The 15,402-nt window shown below is 33.7% G+C and overlaps 1 protein-coding gene across 4 annotated transcripts in view; it reads left to right on the plus strand.

The window, feature by feature from the left end:
- Positions 1 to 15,402, plus strand: part of LOC149798278 (uncharacterized) — a 62,711-nt gene that overhangs the window by 22,497 nt on the left and 24,812 nt on the right. For 3 of the 4 annotated variants that reach the window (XM_089963416.1, XM_089963418.1, XM_089963420.1), the window contains exons 1-5: positions 5,336 to 5,752; positions 7,181 to 7,349; positions 7,564 to 7,639; positions 10,530 to 10,729; positions 12,152 to 12,206. In XM_089963416.1, coding sequence (XP_089819542.1) covers positions 7,289 to 7,349; positions 7,564 to 7,639; positions 10,530 to 10,729; positions 12,152 to 12,206 — 392 coding nt within the window. In that variant the 5' untranslated portion in view covers positions 5,336 to 5,752; positions 7,181 to 7,288. Of the gene's footprint in view, positions 1 to 5,335; positions 5,753 to 7,180; positions 7,350 to 7,563; positions 7,640 to 10,529; positions 10,730 to 12,151; positions 12,207 to 15,402 lie in introns of those variants that run through there. The other variant, XM_089963417.1, reaches the window with a different exon arrangement.

Consider the following 15,402-nt stretch of genomic DNA (forward strand, 5'->3'; position numbering starts at 1 on the left):
ACTATGATGGGTATTGGAATTATAAACTATGAAGAGTATTGGAATTATAAACTATGAAGAGTATTGGAATTATAAACTATAATGGGTATTGGAATTATAAACTATGATGGGTATTGGAATTATAAACTATGATGGGTATTGGAATTATAAACTATGAAGAGTATTGGAATTATAAACTATGATGGGTATTGGAATTATAAACTATGATGGGTATTGGAATTATAAACTATGAAGAGCATTGGAATTATAAACTATGATGGGTATTGGAATTATAAACTATGATGGATATTGGAATTATAAACTATGACGGGTATTGGAATTATAAACTATGATGGATATTGGAATTATAAACTATAATGGGAATTAGAATTATAAACTATGATGGGTAATGTAATTATAAACTATGAAGAGTATTGGAATTTTACACTATGATGGGTATTAGAATTATAAACTATGATGAATATTGGAATTATAAACTATAATGGGTATTGGAATTATAAACTATGATGGGTATTGGAATTATAAACTATGATGGATATTGGAATTATAAACTATGATGGGTATTGGAATTATAAACTATGATGGGTATTGGAATTATAAACTATAATGGGTATTGGAATTATAAACTATGATGGATATTGGAATTATAAACTATGATGGATATTGGAATTATAAACTATGATGGGTATTGGAATTATAAACTGAATTATTCTATGATGGGTATTGGAATTATAAACTATGATTTGTAGTGGAATTATAAACTATGATTTTTATCGGAATTGTAAACTATGATGGATATTGGAATTATAAACTATGATGGGTATTGGAATTATAAACTATGATGGATATTGGAATTATAAACTATAATGGGAATTAGAATTATAAACTATGATGGGTAATGTAATTATAAACTATGAAGAGTATTGGAATTTTACACTATGATGGGCATTAGAATTATAAACTATTATGGGTATTAGAATTATAAACTATGATGAATATTGGAATTATAAACTATCATGGGTATTGGAATCATAAACTATGACGTGTATTGGAATTATAAACTATGATGGGTATTACAATTATAAACTATAATGTGTATTGGAATTATAAACTATGATGAATATTGGAATTATAAACTATAATGGGTATTGGAATTATAAACTATGATGGGTATTGGAATTATAAACTATAATGGGTATTGGAATTATAAACTATGATGGATATTGGAATTATAAACTATGATGGGTATTGGAATTATAAACTATGATGGGTATTACAATTATAAACTATAATGGGAATTAGAATTATAAACTATGATGGGTAATGTAATTATAAACTATGAAGAGTATTGGAATTTTACACTATGATGGGTATTAGAATTATAAACTATGATGGGTATTATAATTATAAACTATGATGGGTATTACAATTATAAACTATAATGGGTATTGGAATTATAAACTGAGATGGGTATTATAAATATAAACTATGATGGGTATTAGAATTATAAAATATGATTGGTAATGGAATTATAAACTTTGATGGGTATTAGAATTATAAAATGTGATGGGTATTAGAATTATAAAATGTGATGGGTATCGGAATTATAAACTATGATGAGTATTAGAATTATAAACTTTGATTGGTAATGGAATTACAAACTTTGATTGGTAATGGAATTGTAAACTTTGATGGGCATTAGAATTGTAAACTTTGATGGGCATTAGAATTGTAAACTTTGATGGGCATTAGAATTATAAACTTTGATGGGTATGAGAATTATAAACTATGATGGGTATATAAACTATGATGGGTATCAAATTGGTATCAAAATTTTGATTGGTATTGGAATTATATATTTTATTGTGTAATAGAATTATGAACGATGCTATGCTAGGTATTGCGATTATAACTTATGGGTACTGGAGTTATAAACTATGATGGGCATTAGAATTTTAAACTGTAATGCCCATTTGAACTATAAAATATGATGGGTATTGGAACTATAAACCAAGATAGAACCCGACCATTAATAATTAAATCGTATTGGGTGGTATTGCAAAGGCTTTTTAACAATCATTGACATTATTTTTTTATAAAAACATTTATTAGGACAAAACAAAAGGAAAAACTGCATATACATTACACAGTAAAGATTGATAATGATAATGATGTCTGTACTGTCAAATCTGATATTGCGGGTCGCATTTTGGGTTTTTAAGTTTACGTGACATGCAACAATCTGAAAATCTGATCTATTTTTAATATATGACAATGTCGGATTTCAAAGGTTTTATTCCCGATTTTGAAAACTTTCACACCAGTCACTTAGCTTCTTCATTCTTATTTTTAAATTGCAATGAAAAATCGTTTCAATGAAAACGGCAGCTGTCCACTTTCAACATTTTCGTGATAATCATCTAATAAATTATATGCATCTCGCACCTGTTAATTGAACGGTTAATTCCATAATGATATTACTTGTAGACACTATTTCCCCTGGTACTTTAATTAATTGCCTTTGTAAAACAGTAGATTCAAGCGGATATTTAGGTTGCGTATCCTCGACAAGACGTACCTATTGTGTCTTGTTGCAGACTAATGCGGTCAGCTACTCCTTTCCAGTCTGGATTGATTTAGTATTGCTGGTATTGATGTGATTGTGTCATTCCCCGAAATTTGAACTCCTATGTTCGGTGTTCGGTTGACACTGCTCAAGTACCACATGATTCCGAAAGTAAAATATCTTTATTCAAGTTTTCTTTTATAAAGTCAATCCTGTGCAAAGTACAAACTATTTATAGACTCTTAAGACATCAAAACACACAAGAAAGTTCGTGTTCCTATACGTTTTGGGGTCTGAAACTGTACCAAACGCTAGTAAACAACTATCGATTTAAGTATATTCCATCACGCTATGTTGAATACAAATCACAGACAGTAGAATTGGTAACAATGATGTGTTACTCAAATACAAATTCTTTTGTCAACATTTATATAGAAACTGAGAGGTTGATTGCCTATCTAAACTGATTTTCACGTTGGATTCGAATTAAACAGGTAACACGCTGATTATTTATTAGACTTAAAAATTTAATATTTACAGTACATGGTATCTAGTAAATAAAAATTTGGATTGAAACATAAAATGTCAGGAAGCAGAATTAAAACCGGCATTGCGATAAAATAAGTTAACGAGCTGCTTTTTAATAGAATGTCTGCCTCAGCAATGATTGTCTGAGGAGCAAAAACAAACTGTCTCCCTTGCAAGACGCCGACGGTCTTTTAAGAAAAGCATCAGAACAAGGACATTGGACTGTTTGAATGAATAATTGAGAGGACAAGGTTAGGTGAATAAGTACATGAACAACCACGATCCTGTTTTATTTACGTGGATGTAATTATTGTGTCGCAGGTTACGAGCTTTGTACAGTCTTAATTCATCCAACCAACAAGAAAATAAAATCCAAAAACCACTACAGACAAAATTTTCATGATTTTTACGAACCTTCCGAAACTTTTATGTGATAGAAGAAACCCACTTCCAAGAAAACTTAATTATATTTCTACTCGATTTCTATCACCCCAATTTTCTCACTGTAACAATGGCTCACTAAACACATTTCCTTCCCGTACGTTCTTTATTGCAAACATAACTGTAAAATTCCAGGAAACATGACCAATCCTTGTCTTAGTGTTTGACATGAGGGGAAAAAAACCATTGGATATATTTCACTGAAGTAGACTACAAAAATAACTTGAAGATAAGAAACTTTTCTGAATTATAATTTTTCAAACTGCAATTTATGTCAACGCATCAAATATAAGTGTAATTTGAATTGATCGTCCAAACCTCCAACGGCTGGCTACGTTTGAATCATTACGTAATTGTACTGATAATATTTTGGTGTGAGGCACATGTGTAGTTTTCACTGTATAAAATACATGGGTCACCGGGAGTACAAGTGTGTCTAATGCGTTCGCCTTTACCGACCACTGCCATCTTACCTCTGTTCGCATGCGTTCGAGTCTCGGGTTCGGCCAGTTTGGTGTGTGAGAAAGCTGCCAGTAACTTCGTGTGAGTCTGTGGCTCTTCGTGTGGGTTTGTTGATATTCCCAGGTTCTTCCTTCACCAGATAAACTGGCCACCATGTACAGCCTATCTTGCGCAGAAAAATGGCGTTAAACCCAAACAAAACAACAAAGTTTAAAATATTTACAAGTTTGACACTTTTCAGTCCAATGTTCATAATATTTTCACCTTGTGCTTAAAAGCCCTTTGTTAATCACTCATTTTATTATTTCGCAAAAAGAATCATAGATCTATAAAGAATAGATATGCTCATATGTTGACGGGGTATTCTCTATTTTTTTCTTTTTCTTTCCTCTGTGATTCACTTTCCCATTGGGAAACGACAACTCACAGCTGCTACAAATAACGTTGTGTCATCAAAGGGGGAGGGGTAATAGGGTAGCACATAACATAGATGAAGAAAAATGTTTGTTCAGAAGACAAGTACTTGTCTATCTGCATGTGTAGGTGGATTGGTTGGAAGATAGGTAGATACACAGTCAGACAGACAGACAAACCATATAATTACTCCTCTCGATAGCTCTAAGTTGCATGCTTGTCCTCAACCACAGAACAGGGTTAATTTTTTCAGTCTCTTAGGCATGACTTTATCAGTACATTGTCGAACTGTCAGCATCTGTATCAATATAGTGGTTATTCATATCTAGAATACTGGTCATCCGTATCAATATAATGGTCATTCATATAAATATACTGGTCATCCTAATGAAGATACTGGTCATCCTTATTAATATAATGGTCATCCTTATCAATATACTGGTCATCCTTATCAATATACTGGTCATCCATATCAATATACTGGTCATGCCGGTCAAACTGTTGTAGTTTTATAGTGAAAGTTTTGAGACGGTTTAGGAGTTGAAGAGAGGTTTAGGACTTTTTGTTCTTCCAACTGTCCTCTAAATAGATCTTGAATTTATCAATATACAGTGTTTATTTTTATGAATTAGTTTTGGATTTTTATGTATTAGTATTAGTTTTTAGTTGCAGACAACAAAAACCAACTTTCTTCAATCTTTTCTTAATTCATTTTGTCGTTCCTAAAGCGGGACTGAATTGTCACGCAAACTAGCTTAATCTGACCGATTTTGAGACTCGTTGATAAATGCTGTTTGACACCAAAGACAATTAACAGGAAATGAGAAATTTAGTTTCATTCGACAACAATATAAATTTAGCGCGTGAGATTATGTTCATTTTTGAGGTCATGTGACCACTCTTTCTTCGGAAGGTTCTTTTTGTCACACATACTGTCGTTACTAGCGTACAGCATAGACCCAGTATAGACCCTTAGGCAGGCTGATACGGACTTATTCTGTTTGTTCAAACAGTGATTCCAGGCGAATAGCGTAAACATAATCTACAGGGGTATTTAGCTGCGGAAAATCAGGGTCTACAGTGAACGGTGATTTACAACGAACTCAAAATGTGTGATGTTACCGTAATGTCACAAGAGTGGCAGGCGACTAACAGTCGTTCCTGCGGTTTACATACAATATAGTTTGTTTAACAGATTTATCAATCATTTAGGCCGAATTCGACAAAAGACCTTTCATTATTTAAAGACCGCAATCAAATTCCTATTATTTTTCAATGGACTATATAGATCGATGCCCACAGTGTCTTGGTGCTTTGACTGCGAGATCACAGAATTTGAACGTAAGTTATACACCGCCTATATTTGGATGAGATTTGTTTATGATAACTACGTTTGTTGTTGTTGTTGCTGCTGCTGTTCTTGTTGTTTTAACCTCTACGGTACTGTACCATTTCATAGTGCGATGGATCTCTGAAAATGAAGACACGCTAATTAAACCCGGAGTCGCTATGAGGTGACAAATATTACATAATTACAATCTGCAGGAATTAAGAACCAATTAATTTTGCATGTCATTTTAAGCATTTTTAGATTAATTGCTTATAAGACAATTTCACAAATTTCAAGTATGTCATGCATTCCAATTTTACAAATATCGGTTATTTTGATGTATCCGAAAATGGCACCTTATAACAACCACTCCTCCGGAACGACCTTATTATCCGCATACTGTGGCCGAGTGGTCTAAAGCGCTCGCCGTTACGGACCACTGCCATCTCACCTCTGTCTGCGTGGGTTCGAGTCCAAGGCTCGGCTAGCGTGGGTACGTGGGAAAGCCTGCCAGTAGCTTCTCGTGGGTCGGTGGTTCTTCCCTGGGTTTTTCAGGGTTCTTCCTTCACCATTAATACTGGCCGCCATGTATAGCCTATCGTGTGCTGAAAAATGGCGTTAAACACTACAACAACAACAACAAAAAATATCCGTATACTGATTTTGTACATCTATTACATCATCAGAGCGTTTTAACCACGTGACTTTAACACGTTGAAAGGAGTAGATTTTTCGATGTGTTTCTCTTAGCTAGCTCACCGGGCAGTAGATCTTACTTGTGCTGCTATTTAAATCAGGGCCTATATTACTTGGAATTGGACGAGACTTATACGCGAGTACATACGGTACCTTTATTTGAAAGTCGCAGTAAAATTCACTCTACTTATATTCAACTCTATCCAGTGGTTTTTGATCGATTATGTATCTGGTAGGGAGCAAAACTGAATTTATTTTCACAGCGTCTGCCAGTGACAAGGAACACAATTCCATCGTGTGCTGTTATTGTTAGTTATGTCTTGTTTGCAATCCGTATCCAGTCAGTGGTCAGAGGTCGATTTATTAAATATCTCTTGTGTACATATTTTGTAAGTTCATAGCTTGCATGATTTGAAAGTAAAAGGTAATACCAAGCAACGTTAAACTGAATGAAATGAAGTTGTTATAAGTTTATTTAAATTTCTTTTCTGTTTCCATGACAGATATTGATCAGTTTGGTTGTTTTGTTTTTCTGAATATGACAACTTCATATTTGCCCAAAATTAATGTATATGCTGTAAATAATTTTTATAAACCCATGATGGTAAATTTACATTTATCAAAAATGTCACTTTCAAATGTATGGACTTAAAATGTCCAACGTTTAAATTCATGAACATTGTTTTCGTATTTTTAGGGCTAAAATGCACAATATTCACATATTCCTTTCATTATTTCTCCAGGAGATGCTCCAGAGTTCTGCTCACACACTTTGAAGAGAACTCTCATCCAGCACCCTTCCCAAACAAATCGTCTGCTTGCGTGTCTGCCCACCTCTTTCTTTCTCCAGAATGTTAAACACAAACGACACGTGTGATTATATGGGGTTCAAGAAAACAGTCAGTTGTGGTGGTAAGTCATATCACATCACTGAATAAATTGCAACATGTCTAAAAACTACTACAATGACTACTACTACTACTGATAATAATAATAATAATAATAATAATAATAATGGTGATGACGACGACTACGATGATGATGATGTAATGAAGATATAAAATGTAACCGTCTGCTTAGAAATACGTTCCACAGTTCAAATCAAATGTTCTCATTTATTTTCCAGTATTCATAGGCCTAGGAGCAATGCTGTTACTCTCTTGCCTTATTTTAATTGGAGTCACGTGCACTCTATGTCACAGGTAAGTTTTATGATCATTATGCCGTGTTACGTATTGCCTGTGCTGCAAGTAACTGACAGCGTAATCATTATGTCATGTTAAATATTACCCATGTTGTCATTATGTCATGTTAAATATTACCCATGTTACAAGTAACTGACAGTATGAATAGTTACATTTAAAGCAAGAGCCTGGCCAAGAAAAGCTATACACTGTGCTTAATTTAGGTCAACACAGATTTTATGCATGGGGTGAATAGGGGTATTAGCACACACATAAATTATGTACTAAAAAGGAATAATAATAGCACACACACATAAACTATGTACTAAATAGGAATAATAACATATATATAAACTATGTACTAAATAGGGATATCAGCACACACTTATAAACTATGTACTAAATAGGAATAATAGCACACACATATAAACTACGTACTAAATAGGGTTATTAGCACACACATAAACTATGTACTAAATAAATAGGAATAATAGCACACACATATGAACTACGTACTAAATAGGGATATTAGCACACACATATAAGCTATGTACTAAATAGAAATAATAGCACATACATAAACTATGTACTACATAGGAATAATTGCACACATTTATGAACTACGTACTATTTAGGAATAATAGCACACACCTATAAACTACGTACTAAATAGGGACATTAGCACACACATATAAACTATGTACTAAATAGGAAAAATAGCACACACATAAACTACGTACTAAATAGGAATAATAGCAAACACATATAAACATCGTACTAAATAGGAATAATAGCAAACACATATGAACTACGCACTAAATATAAATAATACACACACTTATAAACTATGTACTAAACAGGAATAATATAACACACTTATAAACTACCTACTAAATAGGAATAATAGCACACATAAACTATGTACTAAATAGGAATAATAGCACACACACACATAAACTACGTACTAAATAGGAATAATAGCACACACACATAAACTATGTACTAAATAGGAATAATAACACGCACACACATAAACTACGTACTAAATAGGAATAATAGCACACATAAACTATGTACTAAATAGGAATAATAGCACACGCATATAAACTACGTACTAAATAGGAATAATAGCACATGCATATAAACTACGTACTAAATATGAATAATAGCACACACATATAAACTATGTACTAAATAGGAATTATTGCACAAACATAAAAACTGTACTAAATAGGGATATTAGCACACACAATAAACTATGTACTAAATAGGGATACTAGCACACACGTATAAACTATGTACTAAATAGGAATAATAGCACACACATAAAAACAACGTACTAAATATGGATATCAACACTCACATATAAACTTTGTACTAAATAGGGATATTAGCACACACATATAAAATACGTAATAAATAGGAATAATAGCACATACATAAACTATGTACTAAATAGGAATTATAGCACACACATAAAAACTACTAAATAGGAATAATAGCACACATATAAACTATGTACTAAATAGGAATAATAGCACACACATATAAACTATGTACTAAATAGGAATAATAGCACACACATATAAACTATGTACTAAATAGGAATAATGGCACATACACACACTATGAACTAAATAGGAATTAGAGCACACACGTAAAACTGTACTAAATAGGAATAATAGCACACATATAAACTATGTACTAAATAGGAATAATAGCACACACATATAAACTATGTACTAAATAGGAATAATAGCACACACATATAAACTATGTACTAAATATGAATAATAGCACACACAAATAAACTATGTACTAAATAGGGATAATAGCACACATATAAACTACGTACTAAATAGGAATAATAGCAAACACATATAAACTGTGCACTAAATAGGGATATTAGCACACACTTATAAATTATGTACTAAATAGGGATATTAGCACACACTTATAAATTATGTACTAAAAACACTTGAGAACAATAAGATACGTTGTACATGCAACATTTACACGATTGTACCTGACGTATATATTTGCAAATGCATATGCAGTGCACTGGCGACCTTAGCGAAGCGCGAAAGGTTGCTGATCACAACGAGCCCACATCTTGTGGAAGGGGGTGGCTTTAAACCTATGCACCCATTTTGCAGACAATTCAATTACATATTTTGTTGATATAAATAGTTACTTATTGAAGAACCCGTATGTAGTAAAATGTCTTTGTAAAATGAACCGAAGCTGCCTGAAATAGTAGTTGTTATTTTAAATTATTGTTTCTAATTTAAAACTGAGACAGCGTTTAAAAAGACAAAATTAACACCGGTTCCATGATAAAACATACTGGTTTTGCCAATTCTTACGTTTTTTATGGTGCACACGTGCATATCTAAATGGCCGTCATGGTAAACAATGCCTTCCATAAATCATAACTTGTTTATGGGTAATAAATTTGTATCTGCAATTAATTGAGCATCAACGTTTTTTTTTCATGAAAAAATGAAAATGGGAACTGTTAATGATTCTGATTCCGATGTTGTTGTGGTCGTAGGTCGAAAGAGAGGAGAGATAAAGGTGTTATTTTGGCTTCCTGAAGCGGCGGTGTCACTCTAGCGAGACGTTACATCGCTAGTATGTGCGAAGACGTACGGAATAGAACTGGAAAACAGGAAGTCGAGGTCTAAGTGTACGGCAGCAATTCTTCACCATCACACACACACACACACACACACACACACACACACACAGCCATATGTTGAATCGATTACAAATCTTGGTTACAGTTTGATAGGAACAATTACGTTAGACGATACGAGCCACAAAGTCGCCGAAAGTTGGTACCCAAAGAATAACGGTCAATTCACAATATTACAATTATCAACGCGTTATCTTCAATACTTGACAGGTTAAAACGTCTGAAACAGTCTAAAGAAGGATCGTACAAAAGATCGAAGACATGTAATCATTACAGACTATCGATGAGAGAACTTCAGGAGCAGGAAGATGCCTGGGATGAAGAAAATGGCTTTACTAACTTCGAGCCTATGATAACCATAGGCTCTGCATTTGATTCTCCCCACCATGGGCCGACCCCTCCTCCGCCTCGTGAGTATTCCCCTATTTCTTGAAATCCGTATTAATGTTATCGTGAGTCAGTGGAATGGTGTAGCCCATTATCGAATGGTGAACAGGAATTCTCAGTATTTAAAATCCATAATAATACGGCTTACATGGACTAAATTTGTTGCAGGGAAAAAAAAAATACTATTACGACGGATCAAGCAGATTCCATTGTGTAATATAGCCCGTGTAATCCTCTCATGAAGGTGGCCCAAATTTAGTCCCCATAAGACAATGAAACATTATAGTAAGGCTTGCATGAATTAAATTTTGTGGACGCGATGTTATGAAATTCTCTATTTCGAAGTTCCATTGTACAGTAGAGTAGTTGACTAATAGATGGGATAAGGTTCACGTTGGACTGGATAGGCAGCTGTCTGAAAGTGAAAGTGGGTGTCAAGGCTACATAGGCATGTACTAATTTGCTTACCAGACGGAGGTGGGAGCCTGCAAAAACACCTGACACATAAAAATGCTGGTAATTATTATTTTTATCGGCATATATTTTAAGTGCATTATGTCTGTATTGAACATGAACAGTAATAGACAAATAATAACTCGATGTCCGAGACGGAATAAACTCAGTCGAAGTAGTACCTGTATAATCCGACCACAAAGAAAGGCCCCGAAATTTAGGTCGCAATTGGACAATGAATTGGAAAACGCACGATCAAACCCATTTTACTGATTCTAAATTGACCGATTTTGCAGTCGAAATGACCCGGATATTAAATATTATAAGGGATCATGTAAGAGAAGAAAAAATGCATTGTATCTAAAAAGAAATCGTTACTTTTGTGGATCCTGTGCTTTGTGTCATCCAAGCTAAAGACAAATGATCATCCCTAGTAATAAAAATAAACAATATTTTAGAACAGTTCTGAATCTCGGGATCACTTTCGCACTAACATTTGTCTAACTTCCCATAGTCAGTATAATACTCTACTAACGAACTTTATTTTGGCTTTATGAAAATGTTAAGCTGTAGTCTGCGAGAAGAATACCAGCAACACTTGAAAGATCTTGTTTATAGAATCTGAGAGAACAACAGTTTTCATTAATTTCAGTATCTACAAATTTCAATAACCAACTTCTGTCTTCTAAATGTACTGTTTTATTGCCTCAGCCTGCACAATAGTTGAGCAAAAACATAAGACGATTAATTTGACTTTTCACCGTTTTATTTTTCTGTTTGTCTTACATTTTGCAAAATACATCAGAATATGTATTCGATTTGCAGCTACAATATGGGAAGCTCTTCAATGACTGGACGATGAACGCTTTTCGTATTTGTCAGTTCCTTTTGATATCATCCACTCACTGGAAACGATTTCATCTATGCCTTCAGAGTTTACAATATATAGGACTTTGAAGAAAAAACTAATTAGTAATAACTTATTGTTCCAGCTCCTCCACCGAAGGAAGTTATTCACACAGACTGCAAAACCGAAGGAACTGACGAGTAAGTTTACTAACGGTCACCTCTACAAACACTGTCATTTCCATATGGAGGGAATCACCGCCGTATTTGATTTTGCAATATTCTATTCTGAATTTTCTGTGGGTAAGATGTATGTACTGGGTTTTATCTTTATAACTGTCGATATTTCTTTCTAGTTTTTTAATACAAGTGATTGGAATGCTGCAATGTCATACGATCAGTTTGCATGTGAGTACATATTTTAACTATTACACAAGAGAACATTCTTGCATGATTCCATCTCTAAATATTCTCTCAGCATTCTGATAGTTCATTTGACAACATATATTACTCATCATAACGATAAAAATATAATACATCCTGGAAATGCACATTGGAACAAAGTAATCAGCGTCATCTGTTTTAAACGTGTTACCAGTATGATTCTTAACAGTGTATTATTAAATGATATCTGTCAATTGCGAAGAGGAAATTCAGAGCTAAAATTAAAAATGTTAACATGGGTAAAATTTTTTAAACAAAAAATAACAGAACAAACTTGTATATAAAATCACTCCTATGGATTCAGAGGACAAGAAGTCGCAGTTTGGTAATAACACGCTTAACAAATTCAGCAATAGATCTTGGCAGGGGTAAACCCAGAATGTACATCTTATACACGTAGCATGTGCAAACAGAGAATAATGCAAACTAGAATATACATCGCATACGTATGGAAAATATATACATAGAATTATGGCGGTGGTTTTCCCTTAAATTCCTTGACATTATGAATGTCGTCTTTATTAAATAATTTGCTTTTTCTGCTTAATGATGTTTATTGTTAGATATTATTTTGTAATATACTGAAAAGTTGGAAAAGAAAATATACAGAAACAAGTATCCATGAATGTCTATATGGTTGACTATGTCGCCGGTATTGTCATAAAATGTACGTGCACTTCGTACACGCGTGACAATATCAATTTTAATCACATTTCCTGTTACACATTGCAAGTGGTTGTGATATAATTCATTAGTGGCAAAAATATTCTCATGATCGCAAGCCATGGGTCATAATCCGCTGTGCTCCTATATCACCCGTGCGTGCCAATGCGGGGATTTCCTCCTTTAACACAAATATGCATAAAAATGTGCTTAACCAATCACAGCTAGTGCGAGTAAATGTTTCCCGTCATTGTGACCCAACATAACCTTTCACGCGTTTTGAATAAGCTAATCTAATTTTCTTTTCCACGCAAATTCATTTATCGATCGATAAACAGTGCACATTCGTCGATGTGAAGGAGAATGTTACATTGTGTGGTTGATGACATATTTTTGTTTATGTGTACTCATGAAAAACGATGAAATCCCTAGACAAACAACCATGGGTGGTAAGGGGCGTAGCGGACTGTCTCATGTGCCTTAGAACAATGAAATAATTTCCATGATGGAAACTCATTTTTTATCTCCATCAAATGTTCAGGATTATATTTAAAGGACTTTAGTTAAGGCAGATTAGGTAGTCCATAATATACCGGTGGAAAATACTCCCATATTCTCAATACCTTTTCATCATGAACAATTCACAAAACTTTGACAGTCTGTAAGCCTGAATAACATAAGTTTCAGGAATGTCATAACATGAGTGCATCTAATAGATTGCAAAATGCCATTGACCTGCATTTACTTCAAGTATTAAATCTGATTTCGGGTTCTGAGGCGTGGGCTTGATTACAGTGCTCAAAAATTGAGCACTGTGCTCAAAGAAGATTGAGATTATGTGGCTTGAGCTCATAATGGTTTCCATGGCAGGGAGCTTCCAAGATCACATGGTTTCTTCAGTATGAAAGGCAAGTCCATTACCAGTGTACCATTGATCAAATACTTTTACCTATTTACAACCGTGTCGATTTCAAAGGCTCTGAAATAATAGGTAGGGCTTACAACCTACAATCGGCTTTAGTGATCTATCATTTTCCCAAATGACTTTGAAAAATGCGGATATTACCCCTTGGTGGGTCATAAATTTTAGATAACTGATGTTTCTTACACAAGAAATTTGTAACATCAGTTTTGCTAGAAATATCTTTATATTTTTTAATCTTTGGAATGTTCTTCACAATCTAAGCTTTTATACTCACCAGATAAATATCTCGTTAATGGAGACGAAAGAAAAACTACCCGGAATAATAACAAGGTTAAGACAAAACTAAAGGAAAATAAACGTAAATAAATATATGTGTAGAAAGGGGACAACTAGCTCTGAAAAAGGCAAAATAAATTTGATTGAAGCGATCAGCATAATAACAGTATGCTGGCTTGGGTGACTTAGTTATCTATCATATTTCGAGGGAATCATGTTTTGTATGGCGCCATCTAAAGTGGTACACTATTATTCGCTTATTGCTTTACATCCCAGATAATTTAAACTACTAGAAACAACGATGAGAAGTATTTACATTAAAAGGAAAAGTGATGAAAAGTATCAATGTATATGTGTATCTACCAGGAGCCAATAGCACGTCATCGACATTGTGGTCATACGCTTTAAAGGTAAAGCTATAAAAATGTGATATCAAAGAATTCCAAAGAAAACAAAAGTGGGGGAAAAAACGAGGAAGATAAACCCATCGAACCATAAATACTACGAATATAACACTTCCAATGGCACGTCAGTACAATAGTGGCTATATTGCGAGGATTAAAGTTAAGGCTCTAAAAGCGCTAACGCAAAGAACTCTTAAGAGAAAAAAGATACAAAGATTAACCTTCCAATCAAACCAACACACGAATTACTACAAGGTGAAAGAAGGTAAAATTATTGATAAAACTTAAGACTTTAGAAATATGAACCCAGGTAAATATGAAGTACATCAAGATAAAAGATCAAAGGGAAAGACGTAATAATGAAGAAATAATAATAACGAAAGTAAAATAATAATTATAACGATATTAAGAACACATTGATATTACTACAGGAGAGTGTTTGTTAGGTAGAACGATTCACTTAGTGACTTCATATTATCGACCACATCCATTAAAGGTGATTAATATTATCAAAAGAAAAAATTGCGGAAGGCACGGTGTTAACTGCTTATCACTGTCTCAGCTCCCTTTCGCATCATTCTAACACCCCGATAGCCAGTCATTTGCATATCTTGGACATTGGAATCATAGAGGTATTCAAGGTCCACTAGCCTGCATCTAAAACAGCTCATCCACTGCACAGACA

This window comes from Sinohyriopsis cumingii, chromosome 6 (assembly GCF_028554795.1).
Source record: "Sinohyriopsis cumingii isolate HCF-2022 chromosome 6, ASM2855479v2, whole genome shotgun sequence".
In the NCBI taxonomy this organism is placed as follows: Eukaryota; Metazoa; Mollusca; class Bivalvia; order Unionida; family Unionidae; genus Sinohyriopsis; species Sinohyriopsis cumingii.